The sequence below is a fragment of the Schistocerca gregaria genome, chromosome 8, assembly GCF_023897955.1.
Source record: "Schistocerca gregaria isolate iqSchGreg1 chromosome 8, iqSchGreg1.2, whole genome shotgun sequence".
NCBI classification, from domain to species: Eukaryota; Metazoa; Arthropoda; class Insecta; order Orthoptera; family Acrididae; genus Schistocerca; species Schistocerca gregaria.
The window spans coordinates 71,827,771-71,849,040 of NC_064927.1; the positions used below are offsets into that span (position 1 = coordinate 71,827,771).

General features: G+C 41.3%; 1 protein-coding gene across 1 annotated transcript in view; it reads left to right on the forward strand.

The window, feature by feature from the left end:
- The window catches only part of LOC126284103 (ubiquitin carboxyl-terminal hydrolase 32), a 203,137-nt gene that overhangs the window by 135,458 nt on the left and 46,409 nt on the right, over positions 1-21,270 (forward strand). Inside the window, exon 24 of the mRNA XM_049982761.1 lies at positions 3,952-4,142. Coding sequence (XP_049838718.1) covers positions 3,952-4,142 — 191 coding nt within the window. The remainder of the gene's footprint in view (positions 1-3,951; positions 4,143-21,270) is intronic.

The following is a 21,270-nucleotide window of genomic DNA, read 5'->3' on the forward strand; positions in this document are numbered from 1 at the left end:
ACTTGTATAAGGAATCTTTCTGTTATCAACATTGCCAAACTGAGAGAGCCTTGGTCATGGATCTTGGCATCTAGTATTTCAAGCCGAAGGAGTGAATAATAAATAGGATGCCTTTCTAGATACATTATCTTATCATCTAAATAATACTATTCCCATCAGAAAGTTAAATATTAATAAAAATAAGGTAAGACAGTCAAGGCCTGTGAAATTTGATAATACTACCAAAGAACTGAAAGAAAAAAATGGAAGAAATGTATATGATACAAAGAGAGATCAAAAGCAATGAGCACAGGGATAAATATAAACAATACAAGTACCAGTTTTGCAAGCAAATCAAAAGATTGAAGGCTGAAAAGATTAACTCGAAAATACAAAATTCAGATTGTATCTACAAGACCTGCTGGTCAGTAGTAAATGAAATAAGACAGTAAAAGAAAACTAAAAGGTAATATCAACATACAGATATCTAATAACAATATTGATGTCACCAATCCTCAAGAGATCAGTAACATTTTTAATGACTATTTCATACGTATAATAGAATTTGACTTTTGTACCACAGATAAAGTACCTGTTGGAAGTCTTGCTGAGGACAATTCTGAAGCTAATAAAGTCCATGAACTTGAAATCAAGGATATTTTGCAACTCATCAGAGAATGTAAAAACAAAAAAATCTGCTGGATGGGATGAAATTTCTCCATTTTTACTTAAACAGTGCGAAAACAATCTAGTGTATCCCTTGGAGAATCTAATAAATAGTGTCTTAAAAGGAGGAGTGTTCCCTGACATACTAAAATTAGTCATTGTTAAACCCCTCTACAAAAAAGGTGATAAACAACTAGTAGAAAATTACAGACTACTCGCATTAACTTCCATTTTTAGCCAGTTAATTGAAAAATAATTCTGAAATACATGTTAGAGCATTATAATAAGCACAACATCCTGAGAGATTTTCAGCATGGTTTCAGAAGTGTTCGTAGCGCCATGACTGCAACACTTCAATTTATGCTGAAAGCTCTTGACGATATTGACGAAGGGATGGAAATAGCTGGAGTTTTCCTAGACCTATCAAAGGCTTCTGATAGGGTTGATCATAAGGTACTTCTGTCAAAACTGGCCAGAGACGGCATAAGTGGAAAATTATTGCACCTCATCACGTCATATTTAAAAAACAGAAGACAGTGTACCTCAATCCCACACAATAGTGGAGAAACATTAAAAAGTTATACATCAAGGGTCAGGAGTATTAAATTTGGTGTCCCTCAGGAATTGATAATTGGTCCCTTCCTTTTTATGTGTTACATCAATGACTTCCCAAAGATAGTAAAAATGATACTTTCATTACAATGTATGCAGATGACACTTCAGGCCTTTGTTGGGGAAATGATATTCTTAACCTTGGCATAGAGATAAAAAAAATATAGATATTGCAAAAGAAAAATTTGAAAATGACAATCGGACACAAAAAATTGACAATTTATGTGCAAGGCTATCATCTAGCCTGTATATTTTAAAAAGAATAGCTCCATATGTCAATAACCAAACAATGAGGATGATGTATTTTGGTTTGATACCTTCATTTCTAGCATATGGTCTTGCACTGTCGGGCAAGGCTTCCAAAACTCATGTAGACCAAGTATTTAAACTCCAGAAAAGAGCTTTGAGAATATTAGGCAAAAACGATGCTCGAACATCATGTAAGGAATTGTTTATAGAATTAAAAATTCTGACTATCTATTCAATGTATATGTTTGAAACAATAGCATTAACTGTTGAAGATAAGAAATATACCTGTCGTAATGCAGAAATTAATGATCACAATACTAGACTAGAACAAAATTACCATACGATACACAGAAAACTGAAAAAAAACTTCTAACAGTCCATATATTAATGGAGTAAAATACTTCAATGCACTGCCAAATGAACTGAAAGCAATAATTGGAGAGACATTCAAAAAACATCTAAAATCACGGCTCATTGAGGAGTGCTTCTATAGCCTACTCTAGAAACTAAAATTAAAGTATTATTATGTCAAATAATTTGGACTACATTCTTAAGTTCCTATTATAAAGTAAAATTAGATTGTATACTGTTGTATTATACTACCAATTGCTATACATGTAATTACACGTTTCACACAAATAAATTACAAATTTGTCCTTCTAATAATTTCCGGGTATGCAGCCGGATCCCGTCGACATTCTGCCCAGATATTTTGGCCCAGAGACGTCTGGCCATCTTCAGGTGAGTACATAACTACTGAAGAGCCCAGGTGCAGACGCGGTATTTATGCCGAATCTCATGCACGCGAAATGTACTGGCATCATACAGCGCATGCATCACGTGTTAACATGCGCGGCATAGCCGAGATGTACGTGCTGCCCTCGGTGGTGAAAGTAAAATATCATCTAGTCATTGAGTATTGAATGATGCTGTCTATTCTGCTGTGATTGTATAATTTTAATAACAGGATTCCAATTTTTATCCAGTTGAAAGCCGTTGTCACGATTTATAAGATTATCGGCAAGACGTATTTCCACTGATTCCTTGATTACGGAATCCCAAAATCCGGAAATTGGAGCTAAAATTTTTGTTCCAGTGAATGTCCCAATGAAATACAGTGCTCTGCTACTGCTGATTTTGACGGTTGCCACAGATGGGTGTATCTTTCATGTTCTGTACATCGTTCTTGTCGTCTGGCCAATATATGCAGAGCCACATTCACAGGGAATTTTGTAGACATCAAAATCAGCAGTAGCAGAGCACTGTATTTATTGGGACATTCAATGGAATACAATGGAACAAAAATTTTAGCTCCGGTTTCCGGATTTTGGGATTCCATAATCAAGGAATCAGTGGAAATACGTCTTGCCGATAATCTTATAAATAGTGACAACGGCTTTCAGCTGGATAAAAATTGGAATGCTGTTATTAAAATTATACAATCACAGTGGAATCGTCATTCGATACTCAATGACTAAATGATCTTTTATTTTCACCACCGAGGGCAGCACGTACAACTCCGCACATGCCAACACCTGACGCATGCGCTGTAGGATGCCAGTACGTTTCGCATGCGTGAGATTCGGCATAAATACCGCGACTGCACCTGGGCTCTTCAGTAGTTGTGTACTCACCTAATGATGCTGGCCGGATGTCTCTGGGCCGAAATATCGTGACAGAATGTCGACGGGATCCGGCTGCATACCCGGAAATTATTAGAAGAACAAATATGCCTGAAAAATTTCAGAAGTCACTACAAATTTGTCCCTTTCAGTAGGCTTATAGACAACAGACAGTAGTGAAGATCTTTGTGTAGGATACAGCAAACGCTGGTATGCAGCAACCCAATTGCAATAGTTTGCCCCAGAGCTGACCATTGAGAACTGTGCTAGAGGTGTCCCCTTCATAATTCACATTTTTTTGGTGTACATACCAAATGAGGAAGTTCTGCGTGTTTATTGTCCATCTTGATTTTATTTTTATAACCATAGAAACACAGAATTTTGACTAGGAGCATCACATCCACCGGACCTGCATCAAACGTTTTGTCATGCAGCTGTGATAGACTTTGTCTTTATGAACTCCTCTACTACTGCAACATTGTGTTCCACAAGCCAGTGCCCAATCTCAAATAAACCCCAGAGAACAGTGCCCACCATGGCATACAGCATTACAGTGCCACGTGATGGATAACCTGTAAACTAAACTTTAAAAAAAAGTTAAGGGTTTCTGTCGCACAGTGGATAAAAGTGACTTTGCACATGATTGTACTGTGACAACCGGGTACAAATTTAGTTCTTCAGTGCATAATGTATCAAATGATTATACATTAAACATATTGTATTCTCTTGATTTTTCTGTGTTTGCATTATATTACTAATGAATTTGTTTAATGACTGATTAATTGTAAGACTTGTAATGATAAACTGTCTTTGTTGTTTTTAGATTCGACAAGATGTATATTTCCTGTCATCACAAAAGACAAAACCCAGCCTCTTTGGGTTACCAATAATTGTACCGTGTTCAGAAACAACAACTCACCAAGATCTCTACCACGCAGTTTTGGTGCAGGTTGCACGGCTTGTTTCACCGCTACCACCATCTGAGACAGCAGCACCAAACCATGCTCAAGACTGGTTCGTACCCTTCACATCATATCCAGTTTGCTTATCTTCTGACTTGTGTGTCTTTTGTCATATTATTGTGTGTAGTTGAAGAGAGATATGCTCCCAGAAGTAGAAAGATACTGTTAGATGACTAGGGGCTGGGAAATCAAGCATCTATTTTTGCAACAATTAGCATTTATTTTTGTTGAAATAAGCACCCTATTTATAAATAATTAGACATATTATTTTAAAAGATTGCCACACTACATGCTCAAAGATGATGATGACAAAAAAATGTGATTGGAGAATAATAATAATAAAGGGAATAAATTGATGTGTGTGCAACTATATGCTTACCAATATGTTTACCAATATGTTTCACAATGCGTGCATAAAAATTGAATTTTCTGTGTTTATGCATGGGGTTGTCCAGTGCTCATACCTTGGTTATATTGGTGATAAAAAGTAGGGTCAAGTGTTTTTGGGCTAGGGACCATATGTATATCTAACAGAAAGATGGTTTTAGCGCCACTGTCTTACAGTACAGTGTCAAAGTGTGAACATTACACACTTAGTCCTGCTTAGGTAAATTGAGTAAATCAGTTCATTTTTTTTGGATATGAGGTGGTCTACTGTGCACTTGATGAGACTTATGGAGTCACCATTAGTTCATGCGCAGTTCCTCGGAAAATCAAATATATAGAAGAGGGAAACATTCCACGTGGGAAAAATATATCTAAAAACAAAGATGATGTGACTTGCCAAACAAAAGCGCTGGCAGCTCGATAGACACCCAAAATTCAAGCTTTCGCAACCAACGGTTGTTTCTTCAGGAAAGAGGGAAGGAGAGGGAAAGACGAAAGGATGTGGATTTTAAGGGAGGGGGTAAGGAGTCATTCCAATCCCAGGAGCGGAAAGACTTACTGTGGGGGGGAAAAAGGACTGGTATACACTCGGGAGCGTGCGCACGCACGCACACGAGCAGACATACTTAAAGGCAAGAGTTTGGGCAGAGATGTCTGGCGGAAGTGCAGAGGCAAAGATGTTGTTGAATGACAGGTGAGGTATTAGCGGCGGCAACTTGAAATTAGTGGAGGTTGAGACCTAATGGGTAACAAGAAGAGAGGATATACTGAAGGGCATGTTCCCATCTCCAGAGTTCTGAGAGGTTGGTGTTAGTGGGAAGTTTCCAGATAACCTGGACGTGCTAAGATGTGCTGGCCGTGCATCAAGGCATGTTTAGCCACAGGGTGATCCTCATTCCCAATAAACACTGTCTGCCTGTGTCCATTCATGCGAATGGACAGTTTGTTGCTGGTCATTCCCACATAGAATGGGTCACAGTGTAGGCAGGTCAGTTGGTAAATCACGTGGGTGCTTTCACACGTGGCTCTCCCTTTGATCGTGTACACCTTCCGGGTTACAGGACTGGATACGTGGTGGTGGGAGGATGCATGGGACAGGTTTTACACCGGGGTCAGTCTGAGGGTAGGGAAGGTGGTTTGGGGATTTCATAGGGATGAACCAAGAGGTTACGAAGGTTAGGTGGACGGCAGAAAGACCCTCTTGGTGGAGTGGGGAGGATTTCATGAAGGATGGATCTCATTTCAGGGCAGGATTTTAGGAAGTCGTATCCCTGCTGGAGAGCCACATTCAAGGTCTGATCCAGTCCCAGAAAGTATTCAGTCACAAGTGGGGCACTTTTGGGGTTCTTCTGTGAGAGTTTCTGGGTTTGAGGGGATGAGGAAGTGGCTCTGGATATCTGCTTCTGTACCAGGTCGGGAGGGTAGTTGCGGGATGTGAAAGCTGTTTTCAGGTTGTTGGTGTAATGGTCGAGGGATTCAGGACTGGAGCAGATTCGTTAGCCATGAAGGCCTAGGCTGTAGGGAAGGGACCGTTTGATATGGAATGGGTGGCAGCTGTCATAATGGAGGTACTGTTGCTTGTTAGTGGTTTGATGTGGACGGATGTGTGAAGCTGGCCATTGGACAGATGGAGGTCAACATCTAGGAAAGTGGCATGGGATTTGGAGTAGGACCAGGTGAATCTGATGGAACCAAAAGAGTTGAGGTTGTAGAGGAAATTCTGGAGTTCTTCTTCACTGTGAGTCTAGATCATGAAGATGTCATCAAAAAATCTGTACCAAACTTTGGGTTGGCAGGCCTGTGTAACTAAAAAGGCTTACTCTAAGCGACCCATAAATAGGTTGGCATACGAGGGGGCATTCTGGTGCCCATGGCTGTTCCCTTTAATTGTTGGTATGTCTGGCCTTCAAAAGTGAAGAAGTTGTGGGTCAGGATGAAGCTAGCTAAGGTAATGAGGAAAGAGGATTTAGGTACGGTGGCAGGTGATCATCGTGAAAGGAAGTGCTCCATTGCAGCGTGGCCCTGGACGTGCGGGATATTCGTGTATAGGGAAGTGGCATCAATGGTTACAAGGATGGTTTCCGGGAGTGACAGACTGGGTACGGATTCCAGGCGTTTGAGAAAGTGGTTGGTGTCTTTGATGAAGGATGGGAGACTGCATGTAATGGGTTGAAGGTGTTGATCTACGTAGGCAGAGATACGTTCTATGGGGCTTGGTAACCAGCTGCAATGGGACGGGCGGGATGATTGGGTTTGTGAATTTTAGGGAGAAGGCAGAAGGTAGGGGTGCTGGGTGTCGGTGGGGTCAGGAGGTTGATGGAGTGAGGTGAAAGGTTTTGTAGGGTGCCCAAGGTTCTGAGGATTCCTTGGAGCTCCGCCTGGACATCAGGAATGGTATTAACTTGGCAAACTTTGTCTGTGGTGTTGTCTGAAAGCTGACGCAGTCCCTCAGCCACATACTCCCGAAGATTAAGTACCACGGTCGTGGAACCCTTGTCCGCCGGAAGAATGACGATGGATCGGTCAGCCTTCAGATCACGGATAGCCTTCGCTTCAGCAGTGGTGATGTTAAGAGTAGGATTAAGGTTTTTTAAGGAGGATTGAGAGGCAAGGCTGGAAGTGAGAAATTCCTGGAAGGTTTGGAGAGGGTGATTTTGAGGAAGAGGACTTGGGTTCCTCTGTGACGGAGGACGGAACTGTTCCAGGATAGTTCAATTTGGATAGTGGTTTGGGGAGTTGGAACATTAGGAGTAGGATTAGGATCATTTTTCTTCATGGCAAAGTGATATTTCCAGTAGAGAGTACAAGTTTAGGACAGGAAATCTTTGACGAGGGCTGTTTTGTTGAATCTGGGAATAGGGCTGAAGGTGAGGCCTTTGGATAGGACAGAGGTTTTGGATTGGGGGAGATGTTTGGAGGAAAGGTTAACTACTGAATTAGGGTGTTGTGGTTCCAGGTTGTGTTGATTGGAATTTTGAGGTTTTGGGGGGAGTGGAGCTGGAAGTGGGAGATTGAGTAGATGGGAGAGATTGGGTCTGTATGCAATGAGAGGAGGTTGAGGTTTGCTGGAAAGGTTGTGGAGGGTGAGTGAGTTGCCTTTCCGGAGGTGGGAAACCAGGAGACTGGATAGTTTTTTGAGGTGGTGGGTGGCATACTGTTCTAATTTGTGGTTGACCTGTAGAAGGTGTGGATGTGGGAGAGGAAAGATTGGGACTTTCATTAAGGATAGGTGTTGACAGGTGTGTTCATTGGCTTAGTTGAAGTGTAGGTGAAGGGTTGGGCGGGCGAGGGCTATGGATTGTTCAGTTTGGAACTGGTATAGGGACTGATGGAAAGAAGGGCTACAGCCAGAGAGGGAAACTTTAAGTGTGAGGCCTTTGGGGGTAATGCCAACTGTCAGACAAGCTTGAGTTAATAAAATATGGGAGCGTAATCTGGCTAGGGCAAAGGCATGTTTGCAGAGTGAATGTAAATAAAACTTAATGGGGTCATTGTGGGGGTGTTGTGAGGGTTACAGGGCATCCCTATGAAATCCCCAAACCATGTTCCCTACCCTCTGGCTCCTACCCTTGCAACTGCCCCCAGTGTAAAACCTGTCTCATGCATCCTCCCACCACCACCTACTCCAGTCCTGTAACCTGGAAGGTGTACACGATGAAAGGCAGAGCCACATGTGAAAGCACCCACATGATTTACCATCTGACCTGCCTACACTGTGACCCATTCTATGTGGGAATGACCAGCAACAAACTGTTCATTTGCATGAATGGACACAGGCAGACAGTGTTTATTGGGAATGAGGATCACCCTGTGGCTAAACACGCCTTGATGCACGGCCAGCACATCTTAGCACGTCCGGGTTATCTGGATACTTCCCACTAACTCTGGAGATGGGAACTTGCCCTTCAGTATATCCTCTCTTCTCGTTACCCATTAGGTCTCAACCTCCACTAATTTCAAGTTGCCGCCGCTAATACCTCACCTGTCATTCAACAACATCTTTACCTCTGTACTTCCACCTCGACTGACATTTCTGCCCAAATTCTTTGCCTTTACAAGTGTGTGTGTGTGTGTGTGTGTGTGTGTGTGTGTGTGTGTGTGTGTGCGCACGTTCCCAAGTGTATACCTCACTCCCCCCCCCAAGGTAAGTCTTTCCGCTCCCGAGATTGGAATGACTCCTTACCCTCTCCCTTAAAACCCACATCCTTTCGTCTTTCCCTCTCCTTTCCTCTTTTCTGAGGAAGCAACCGCTGGTTGCGAAAGCTTGAATTTTGTATGTATGTTTGTGTTTGTTTGTGTGTGTATGAACATGCCAGCGCTTTCGTTTGTAAGTCACATCATCTTTGTTTTTAGATATATTTTTCCCACGTGGAAGACCAAAACAGAGGATTCCATGCGTGTTTTGCCCAGCAAATGGCTGAAATTGATTCCCCCTCTCATATTCCTCTACCATTTGAGATATAGAGGTTCAAATTTACCCTTCTTATACACTTAAAATACTCTGGTAAAATCTAGTGTAAGGTGAAAATGTTGGTTACAAAGTGACATAGCATGGAGGAGTATGCTGTGAAGTACGTCTGTTATCATCAGGGAACCCCATGTTTTAGTACTGAAGCACATGCAAAATTCTTTTGCTACTTAAAATCTGGTGTGAGGTGTAAAATTAGTTTTGCGTTATTTCAGTTTCACATAAGTAAACCATCTAAATGTTGCTGACCAATACATTTGTTTTCACATGAGTTACATGACCTGTTGCAGCAGGGAAAAGAAGGGAACTGGTGGGGAAAATGCTCCTATCAGTGCACAAACAATGTAGATGTGTTCCTGTTTATTTAAAAGACTCATGAAAAGTGGATCACTTGGTGCCTCATAATACCTTCCTCAGCATCTTTAAAAATTCTCCCAAAGACTTTGGTATATGAACATATAAGCACTTTTTTATGCTGAGAGAGAAGACAACATTGACATTGGCAAAGGCGTAAAAGTAAATTAATTTTATTCGTAGTGGATGCTGTCAAACTCCATGACTGTTTCTTTATAGCATGTGGAAAAATTTTGTGACTGGCAGTGGAAATTTTTGTATGCCCTGGAAGAGTAAATACTGGAAGATAGTAGGTAGTGGTTGTGTTGCAGAAAGAGTGAAGGAGACAGTGGCGGTGTGAGAGAAAGAAAGAGTGACAGTGGAACATGAGAAAGAGGAAATGGGAGTGGGTGAGAGCCAATGATAATGAGAGACAGAGTATATGACAATGGCAGTGGGAAAGAGAGAGGTAATGACAGTGAGGAGAGACAACAGCAGTTGGAGGGAAGGATGAGGAAGTAGCAACAAGAGAGCAGGAGGAAGACCGTGATGATGACAGAACAAAGGAGACTGTGGCTGTGAGACAGGAGACAGTGACAGAAAGATACGAATATACAATGACACTGAGTTGGACTGAACGAGTGAGAGAGGACAAGAGGTAATGGGTGGATGTGAGCAACTTAACAGCAAAGGACTAGTGGGTGTCAGTGAGTTTCAGTTAGAGCAGCTTGTAGGAGTTTGAGGTGACTTGCATGTTAAAAAAAGTGCAAATTTGTTTGTGTGCCAAAATTCTTTGGAAATTTTTTAAATGTACTGAGGAATGTATACTGAGGCAGCTGGTATGCTGCTTTCAGTCACTCTTAAATAAACGAGAACACATTCAAATTTTTTGTGCTACAATAGGAGATTTTTCTGCTGATAATTTTTATATTACATAATAAGAGCTTTTTTCAGTGGAATTCTTAATTTTGCAAAAATTTCAGCAGATTCTTTTTCTCCAGAATACTGTTTGCTTGTTTTCTTCTGTAGGCTCTACTTACGCTTTCAGTAAAATATTGTTCCTGTTGAGAAGCAGCAGCATATTCTCACCAGAGAACAGTGCTTCTTTAAGGTGTCTCTTGAGATCATCTTTCTTTCCACATGTAGTTTCATAGTTATGATATATGTAGAGCACTGAGTTCGAATCCGTAGCATGTAAGCCTCATTTAGCATGTTTCAGAGCCCCTTCATGGGTCGTATGATACATACTTGACAATGCTGCAGATAGAACTGCCGAAGTAGTCAAAGTAAAGCCAAAAATAACTTGTCCCTTCAGAGGATCTTTCCAGTCTCTGACCACCTCCCAAAGTCCCACTGTCTGGCTACAGAGGAGCATTCCTCTCGTAACTCAGTATCACCCAGGACTGGAGCAACTGAATTACATTCTCAGCAGGTTTTCAGCTACCTCTCGTCATGCCCTGAAATGAGAAATGCCCTGCCTACTATCCTTCCCACCCCTCCTACCGTGGTATTCCACCATCCACCAAGCCTACCCAATATACTCGTCCATCCTTACACAACCCCTGCTCCCAACCCCTTACATCATGGCTCGTATCCTTGTAATAGATCTAAATGCAAGACTTGTCCCATATGTCCTCCCATCACCACATGGTTCATTCCAGTCATGAACATCACCTATCTCATCAAAGGTAGGGCTACCTGTGAAATGACTCATGATCTACAAGCTAAGCTGCAACCACTGTGCTGCCTTCTATGTGGGCATGACAACCAACGAGCTGTCTGTCCACATAAATAGCCACCAACAAACTGTGGCCACGAAACAAGTGGACCACCCTGTTGCTGTACAGGCTGCCAAACATGACATCCCTCATTTCAGTGACTGCTTCACAGCTCGTGCCATATGGATTTTTCCCACCAACACCAGCTTTCCTGAATTGCACAGGTGGGAACTTTCCCTGCAATACATCCTACATTCCTGTAACTGTCCTGGCCTTAACCTTCATAGTCACTGTCCTCACCCATCCAGCCCCTTTCCCCGTTCCCATTCTAGCACTGCAGAGTAGCTTTTTCCGCTACTTTACCCCCTCCCCCTCACCTCTCCCCTTCCCTCTTTCTAACCTAAGGCATTTCACTGTCCGCCGCTCCCTCCATACTATCCCTCCCCCTCCTTGCCCCAGCCTCCTCCTTACCCCCCACCTAGTCACCACTCCCATCATGCACTGGTGCTGCTCCTCACAGTGTGGTTTGTGACAGTCTGTTTGTTGTGCCTATCAGCGATTCAACATCTCTGCTATATGGTGAGTAGCAACTTCCCTTTTCATATTATTGTTAAAAGGAACTGTGGGACTCTTTGCAGTGTTACATCAGCAATTAGAGCACAGCACAGAGCCGTGCGTACATCGTATTGGTCTTGACGCCAAACAGCTGGGCAATCTAACCAGCAGTGGTACTAGAGTTACTAAATGGCAGATGGCTGCATATAGCCATACCAGTATGGTGAAACCACAACAGATGGTGCTTGTATCGTATTTACAGACAAGGATAATATTGAACTGATCACCCTTTACATGATCACAAGGAATAAATTAGATTAAAATTAAAATTTAATGAAAATTAAAATTATTGAACAGATAATATGGGTCATTCAAGTCATGTGCAACACTATAGTGCTTACTGTACATAGTAGCTAAACAGTATTGTGGTAAACCACAGTAATATTATAAGTTACTCAACAGGTATGACATGGATAAACTGTGCAAAAGCAGCATCCATGAACAAATAAATAAATAATACAACTGTAAAACTGCAATAAAACTTTTACAAACCTTAAGAACATTAAAAAATTACATATGCATGTGTGAGACGCAGAATGTTGAGAGACTGCACTATTATGTGTGTGTTCAGAAACTGCTGAATTATAGTGAATGTTCATAAAGTGCACTAAAAATCTCAACATTTGAGTGCCTATGTGATGGGCATGGGATAACATACATAATACACCATATAAAAAGACTGTGAATAAAAGGTCCAGAGCCAATGGTACACACTGAGTAGGTCATATGTTAGAATCTGACAATATGATGATCAAAAAAGTTCTGGGAATAATAGTGCTAAGTCAATGGGGGGGGGGGGGGGGGCCTTATGACAGTTATAATTAAAATGTCTGATTCTTGCTAACCAGCTGATCATTAAGATTAGCACACTATGTTCGCATGAATGTATAACAATTTCCATTTCTTCTAACAAATTCAGCTTTTTTTCATTTTTAGCTGAATGGGGTCCTTTTTAATTGCGTACTGTTGGTGGCTGATGGCCACTAGCTTTTAGGTGCTCTGAAAACAGTGAATGGTGTTTAACCTGCACTTTGATATTCAGTAAATGCTTACGAAATCTAGTCTTAAACATCCTACTTGTTTGTCCTATATATGAAGCATCACATTCACTGCAATTGATCTTGTACACACCTGAGCCAGCAATTTTATCTATATACAACTGTTCATTGCAGATATAACAGTTCTTAGGTTGTTGACCAAAGCAGAAATAACACCTAAACCCTGTTTCTCAAAAATGTTTAGCTACCTTGTACAAAAGATGTTCTACAAAGGAGATTCTCATAAAATGAAATGAGTGGGATGTTGTACGCATTTTGTGAAGTTTGTTTTCTGTATAGATTGTCAACTGTCACTGGCTTATTACTGTTACGAACAGCAGTGTAATTCACATTACACAATTTTTTTTCTATGCATGCTGGGTTTAACGGTATTTCAGTAATGCAGTGGGCTGTACTCTTTTTCATTAATTTTAATTTAATCTAACTTAATCCTTCGTATGAAGTATAGCTGAATCAGTTCCATATGAGCCTTCCCCATAAATTAAGATGCTAGGGCCATCTGTTGTGCTTTTATTTTATTGGTGTGGCTACATGCAATTATCTGCTGTTTTGTAATTCTAATGCTGCTGCCAGCCAGTTAGACCACCTACTGTTTGGCATCCAGGCCAATGCAGTGTATGAACGGCTGGGCACCGTGGTGTACTTGTTGCTACAACAGTTCAAAGGTTCTCACAGTTCTCTTTAGTCGTTGTAACCATGGTGGAACATGTTATTTTTAAATAAAATAACTTTGCAACTGTGAGTGTTTTATTTTTCAATATAACCATGAAAACCAGTCACTGTATCAATCGGCCAATGATTGATTGGGCTCAATACAATTTTAGTTGGGCAACATCCGTCACATTGAGTAGTTATCGCTTTGGCGGAACTGCAGTCATGAGAGCCCTCAGATGAGTGGATGCTACCATGGTGGACTACTTCTGATGAAGAGAATCGAGCTACACTATGGCGGTGGCCGTACTGGCCCAGCAGTCACATCAGTGTGGCCAACTTAATTTGATACAGAAGGATATAACTCCAATATGTTTCTCTCATTAGCTAAGAATTGAGATAAAAACTGACCTTTTGGACAGATAGAGGGAGGGGTGGGAGGTATGAGAGTGTGTGTGTGTGAGAGAGAGAGAGAGAGAGAGAGAGAGAGAGGGGGGGGGGGGGATATGTGTGTGTTAATTCCTGATCTTTCACAGGGACAATTAATCCTTCTCAATCAATTACTTTTTATATAGGAAGTTGAAGACAAGTAAACTATGGCACCCCATTGCAGTTGCAATGCTCCCGTGACAGTCTCTTGTATTACGTGGGAGAGCCTCTTCGCTGCTGGCCAAGTCATTACTGAAATATTAGTTGATAATGTAAGGTGGCAAATCAGATTGTAAATTTTATGCTTCAGGGTGTATTGTATACTTTTACCTAAATTTTTATGGTCCTACTGGCTGCTGGACAGCGGTGGAGGGTAGCCTCCTGCCACATCTTTATCCCAATTTGATTCCAGCAGCTGGTTCAGGCACTGGCATAACTATTTAGTGAGCTGTTTCATGTGTTATGTGGTGTACTATGCTCTTGAATAAATTTCCATTCACCATTAGTTAGTAATACTGACTTGCTTTGTTTGAATTGCAAAATCATAATAACTGTGAACCAGTTCATTGGTGTAGACTTTATCTCCTTCTGCAACTTCTTCTTTGCTGGAAGATTGAAAAGGTTTGTCACAAATCATAATATTTCAAAAAATGATAGTATAATTGTGGAATTGTTTAAGCACTAACACTATCTGTAGTCAACCTATTTTATGGAGAAATGTGGAGATATTGCTCTGAACACAGTTCCAGCTAAGCCATGCTGCTTTTATCATTACATCGACATCACTTCCGTAATCTGCCTCTGTGGACATGAAAAACTGGGAGAATTCTTAGAACACCTGAAAGACATTTACAACCGCATGCGACAGAGCTAGGGATAGATGGTGCATTGCCCTTATGTGACGTCTTCTTTCATTGGAAAACCAGTGGCCACCTCAGCCACAGTGTCTACAGAAACCTATATAAACGGGTTGATGTTCCCACAATTTCAGCCACAACCGCCCTGCCCAAAAACATGTCATTCTGAATGCCCTTATCCTTCTTGCTGAAGTTGTCTTGGATGCTGAAAATCTGACACTAGAACTAAGCCACCTCCGAAAAGCCTTTCGGAAAAATGGCTACAAATACCGCCAGTTATCGTGGGCTTTCTATGGTAAGATAGCAAGAAAAAACCCTATTGAAGGAGAGAGCAAGAAACATACATGTCTGCCTTTCTGTGCCGCAGTGCGGGAAAGTTTCGTCATCTCCTGAAGAGACATTTCATCTGTGTTCAGGCAGTTTAAAAGGCATGTGAAGGACAATTTAGCACTTAGAACGCCTGGAATGTACAGTGTAACATGTTTGTGCAGCTGCCACTGCATCAGTATACACTGTGGAGCTATGTTGGATGGAACACGAGAGGTTGTTACACGTATGCTATCTTGACAAATCAGCTGTGGCAGAAACTGATTTAGAAAATAAACACAGAATTCTGTTCAGTGAAACATATGTCATTATGAAGACAAAGGGATTTTGGGATAGCATTATAAATGCAGCTACGGAAATAAAAATATGTGAAAACACAATCAATAAGGTTGGCAGTTTGCCGCTCAGCACAGCCTGGCCACCAGCCAACACAGGTATATAATGTCAAGGTTATGGTGACACAGAAGTCATTTACCACTAGACGATAGCCAAGGAGAGTGTGGTCGAAAGCTCGTGGGATTTCAACCATCTGACATTCTGAAAGCCCAAGAAGATTTTTTTATTCATATCACTGTGAGACAGTGCATTCATACATTTAGAGGCCTTCTTTGCTAATATCAGTATGTTGACCAAATTGCTACAATAGCCAAACACATTGTACATTACTTTCTGACAAGTGGTATGTATCAATATCATTTCATTTGGTGTTATTGATGTCAGTTCTCTCCCGAATAGCAGCTAAGGAATGCCTTTTAAGACACTCCAGATATCGGTGGCATCATCACTATTTTCATTAATGTCTTTGTTACATGGAGCGCGCTGTATGTCTGAGGCAGAGTGTGACATTACACAGAATAAACTGCGCAAACAGCAGGCTCCCCAAAGCGTAGTAAAATATCTAGTGTCACCTCAGCTTGCAAACATGCTTTGTGCTTGGAGATTCATATTACATGCACAGAAAGGGTGCAAATGACCAAACATACTACTATATTAACTTGGTAGTTGAATAAAGCTTTCACAGTGGTGGTCATCATTTGCTGGTGCGGTAAATGTTGTGTAATGAATCACTCCACCCAAATGATATGTCGCATTACTTTCACTGTAATGTTGCCAGAATTGTAATTTCTTTTTTAGATTATCTTAGTGCTGCTCCTGTTATGCAGCTGACTTGACAGCTGTTGGCATGTTGCTTTCTGTGGGTGGTTGAAAAGTTTCTGTTCATGAATTGCCACAGTCTTACCATTGCGCAAAACTCGACTTGATCTTTCCTCACATGATGCACTGCAAACTATGGATGAAAGGCAACAGATAGATTCCGTCTTTCTAGATTTCCAAAAAGCTTTTGACGCAGTGCCCTACTGCAGTCTGTTCATGAAGACACAAACATATGGGATAGGTTCCCAGATGTGTGGGTGGCTCGAAGACATCTCAAGTTACAGAACCCATTACAATGTCCTCAACAGTGAGTGTTCATCATAGATAAGTGTGTCGTAATAAGTGCCCCAGGAAAGTGTGACAGGACCACTATTGTTCTCTAAATACATAAATGATCTGGCAGACAGGGTGGGCAGCAAACTGTGGTTGTTTTCTGATGATGCTTTGGTGTCCAGGAAGGTGTCATTGTTGAGTGATTTACTGCAGGAGGTCACAAGATGACTTAGACGAAATTTCTAGCTGGTGTGATGAATGGCAGTTAGCTCTAAATGCAGAAAAATGTGAGCTGATGTAAATGAGTTGTGGAGGGAGAGGGGAGAACCGCAACTTTCGAATACAGTATTAGTAGTGTCCTGCATGACACAGTCACATTGTTTAAAAATCTGGCTGTAAAGCTGCAGAGTGAAATGAAGCAGAATGAGCATGTGAGGTTTGTGGTAGAGAAGGCAGATGGTAGGCTTCAGTTTATTGGGAGAATTTTGGGAGACTGTGGTTCATTTGTAAAAGGACACCACATATAGGATGTCAGTGCAACCTGTTCTTGAGTACTTCTCAAGTGTTCGGGATCTGCACCAGGTTACATTAACAGAAGACGTTGAAGCAGTTCAGAGATGGGCTGCTAGAATTGTTACTGGTAAGTTCGAACAACATGCAAGGTTACATAGGTGCTTCAGGAACTCAAATGGGAATCCCTGAAGGGAAGACGACTGTCTTCTTGAGGAATACTATTGAGAAAATTTTGAGAACCCTCAATCTGAAGCTAACTGCAGCCAACCTACATTTTGTGTATGGACCACAAATGTAAGATACGAGAAATTAGATCTCAAACAGAGACATAGACAGATGTGTGGGACAGTAAAGGAAATGACAAGTAGTGTTGCACGGTGCCCTCTGTCATGCACCTTACTATGGCTTTGCAGACATTTGCTCTCACCTTACCTTATTATCTTTTGTCTCCTGATGGCTTTGCCTCAATGATAACACTGGTTCTCATCAGATCGCTGAAGTTAAGCGCTGCCGGGACGAGCTAACATTTGAATGGGTGACCATTTGGTGTGCCGAGTGCTGTTGGTAAGCAGGGTCCATTCGATTCTTGTGAGGCAAACTGAAGAGCTACTTGATAGAGAAGTAGTGGCTCCTGTCTCGTAAACTGACATACAGCTGGGAGTGTGGTGTGCTGACCCTGTGATTCTCCATATCCGTATCCAGTGACGCCTGTGGGCTGAGTAAGGCTTGGTGGCTGGTCAGTACTGTTGGGCCTTCATGGCCTGTTCGGTTAGTTTTCTGACTCTCTTTAATAACCTATTGTTAACACCTGATATGGCTGCTTACACAGATTTTTTAAATGAAAATATTTTTCTCCTGCACTCGGTGTGGAGGGACTGAAGATCATAGTGTTTTGGTCCCTTAAAACCCCGTAATTCGGCCATCTATTTATCTTTTCTTTCTTTCTTTCTTTCTATGAATGGTTAGTGAGCAGTCTTTTATTAAGATGAACATGTTTATTGTTTTCGGTGTAATACAAACAGAATATACACCCTGCTTGAGGTCTGACTAATAGTAAAAAACCCACATTATGCACTGGATTGAATAGATAGGAAGAAATGATTATTTAAATGACTGTCATTTTCCTGCCTTCTGGTGCCAAGGTACCAGTGTTACAAGGTATAGTATAGAAATACTGAAACTTGCGGTGAATGTCATGAAAGAAGAAATAAGGGAGGAAAAGAAAGAAAAAGCAAAATTTATTCAGGAAGAAATTTGTGTAACATTAATCATCTCCCCCAGAGCGCTGTGTAACATTAATCATCTCCCCCAGAGCACATAGTTCAGCTCAGAGTATGAAAATTTGGCTTAGACACTGTTGTTTCACATTTATGTACACATTTTGTTCGTAGAACAGAATGTCGAAAGAAGGAATAGAACCAAATTTGAAAAACCTAGTTACTTCTTTTGCTCCTGGGCTGTGCTCTCAGTAAGTTACTCATTTCTCTAGTTGTGAAAGAAGTAATTTAAAAAGTTCGCAACTGTGTAGATGTTCCCAACAACCCACATAATTTAGTTAACATACACATCCATACTGTTGTAGCAAAGCATTCTGGATGTCATCCTTATGTAATTTGCTGCAGAATAAGCAAATACAATGAGGCAACTTAAACAGTGGAAAGTCCAGGTTGGAATAGCAAAAATTATTAAAGAGATATATTGCTACATACTGTAAAAATGACACATTGAGGTGCAGCCAGGCACAACAAAACAGTTGCACACAGTACTTGGCTTTCAGTGAAAAAAGGAAGGTACCCCCCCCCCCCCCCCCCCTCTGCAACACACACACACACACACACACACACACACACACACACACACACACACAAAGGCGCGCACGCCTGTCGTCTCCAGCCGCTTTAGCTGGACTGCTAACGGGAATGGCTGAAGCACTGGGAGATAAGTTGTGTGTGCCTGACGTTTGCCTTCTTGTGTGAATGCGTGTGTTATTTTCCTTTCTTTCCGGATGAAGGCTTTAGCCAAAAGCTAAGTGTATATCAGTTTTTTTGTTGGGTCTGTGTGCAACTCAGTGTGTCATCTTTATGGTGAGTTACAATCCATTCTTTTCATTATTGTAAATATAATCAGGATATGAAGTTTAACCTCAAAATAGTTGTATGCAACAGTTGTTGGGAAACCTAGTACTTCCAAAGTATGTAGTTTTGTAGATTATATACTGTTACCAAATAATTTAAAAATAACTTTCAGTGCTGGCAATATATGTGAACTTGACAACAAAAAGCAGACCGATCGAAACACTGTGACTACACATTTCTGTCAGGACAATATATTGAAGCAAAGCAATCAGCACAAAACAAAAGGTTAGAATGCAGATAGGAACAGTTCGTTAATGTGAACGACACACACCATGTTACACTTACTAATAGTTCAACCCCCCTCCCCCACCCCCAATCACCACTTCCTTACCCCCACCCCAAACTTTCTAAAGAAATGTGGGCTGCCAATCCACATATTGATTATTACATGTGACTGTATAACTACCATATTTACTCGAATCTAAGCCGCTCTCGAATCTAAGCCGCACCTGAAAAATGAGAATGAAATAAAGGGAAAAAAATTTCCCGAATCTAAGCCGCACGTGAAATTTGAGACTCGAAATTCGATGGGAGAGAGAAGTTTTAGGCCGTAACTCCAAATGGAAACAAAGTTGGTCCATTGTAATACGAGACACAATTTAGGTTGAATGAATGATGATACAGCTACAGTAGTTTGGTTTGAGTCGTAAGCTTAGCATTTAAGCTTTACCAGGTAGCCATTACTATACGTCAGGTGCACCGTCTATATTTATACAGGTACCCTTCCTTTTTCACGTGCTTCGTCTGGTTTGAACCGATTGCTTATTTTGCTTTGACCTGATAAGTTTCTCTTTGTTATAGGTGTTTGCGTCATTTTAAGCTGAAACTGCATTACTGTACTGTGTCGTGCATTGTTTGTCACATTCTGATAGTGTGTGTTTACGGCCTGTCGCCGCTCGTGGCATGGCTTGCTTATGTGTGCGCTACCGCCACTTACAATAAAATAAAAGGGAGGCATTGTCTCTAACTGAAACAACGGCAAGAGATTGCTATTTGTTGTTACTTACACTGCTGCTTTCTTTGATAATGATCAACAAGAACCAAATAATAGATGGCGTATGATAGAATTTGTTCCGAACAAGACTTTAGCGAAGATTTTTCTCCGCTTGAAAATCTTTGCAGACGCCTCTTTAGTACATTACATTCTGCACAGATGTCAGTCATCTTAGATTCTTGCTTCATTTATGACTATTCAGCATAAGAATAATACGAATATAAACATGACATAATATGTATATTCTTCCACGTTTGCTGTTGTCTCACTCTAGTTTCGTAGTTTATTACGCAGACAGGATTTAAATGAGATAGCAGCAAACATGAAAGAATACGCGGCATAATGTTTACCTTCTTCTACCTTTCCTTTTAATTTATTTACTGACTGATAGGTTTTTGCGCCAGTATTTATCTTTGTGCCTGCAAAGCATGCCTGTGTAGTGCTACAAGCTACATATACTAGACGGCAGAAGTTAGTTGTGGCGGCAACTACCAACATTTTTCAGAACTTCTGCATACTTTGCATTCAATTCTAAGCCACACGCGGTTTTTTGGATTACAAAAACCAGAAAAAAAGTGTGGCTTAGATTCGAGTAAATACGGTAAGTGACACAATGTACAATTCAACAGCATTAAGTTTTTAAATATGGGCATGTGGATTACCAGAACAAATTACTGTCCTGCTATTCACTACCTTTAAGCACCTTCTTCAACTCATAAATTTCACACTTTTCTCTTAAGAATTATCTGTGCTGTAATGAAGATATAAGATGCCGACAGGAAAAGACCCTGGCGACACCTCCTTGTGGGTCCGGGGGGTAAGAATCGGCCCGAGGTATTACTGCTTGTCGTAAGAGGAGTTTTGCACATTTCAGCCTTTATGTGATGGTCCCCTGTAGGGCTTGACCTCCATTGTTCAAAATTTTCCCGAAGAGCAAGCCAATTGGGGAAGGGCGCCTTACATGATGCATCGTCTCCAACATGCATTGAGATCTTTAGCCCACATTCTCGTCGTCGCGTTTCACTCCCGCTCATTCTCCATATCTTGGGTCGGGACACCTTCCTGGGTATGTTTTCCACTATGCACTATGCAGTGTCGCTTTCTTTGTCGGCGATGACCATGGATTTCTTTGCACCTGATATCAAGTACGGTAGCCAGTCCGTTGTGGTGGGGCCACCATGTACCCTGTTGGTTGTAGCCCCCTGACCACACAGGGATCACTCTGCTGATTCCTATGCCGTCAACTCCCCATGTATGCCAAGGGGTA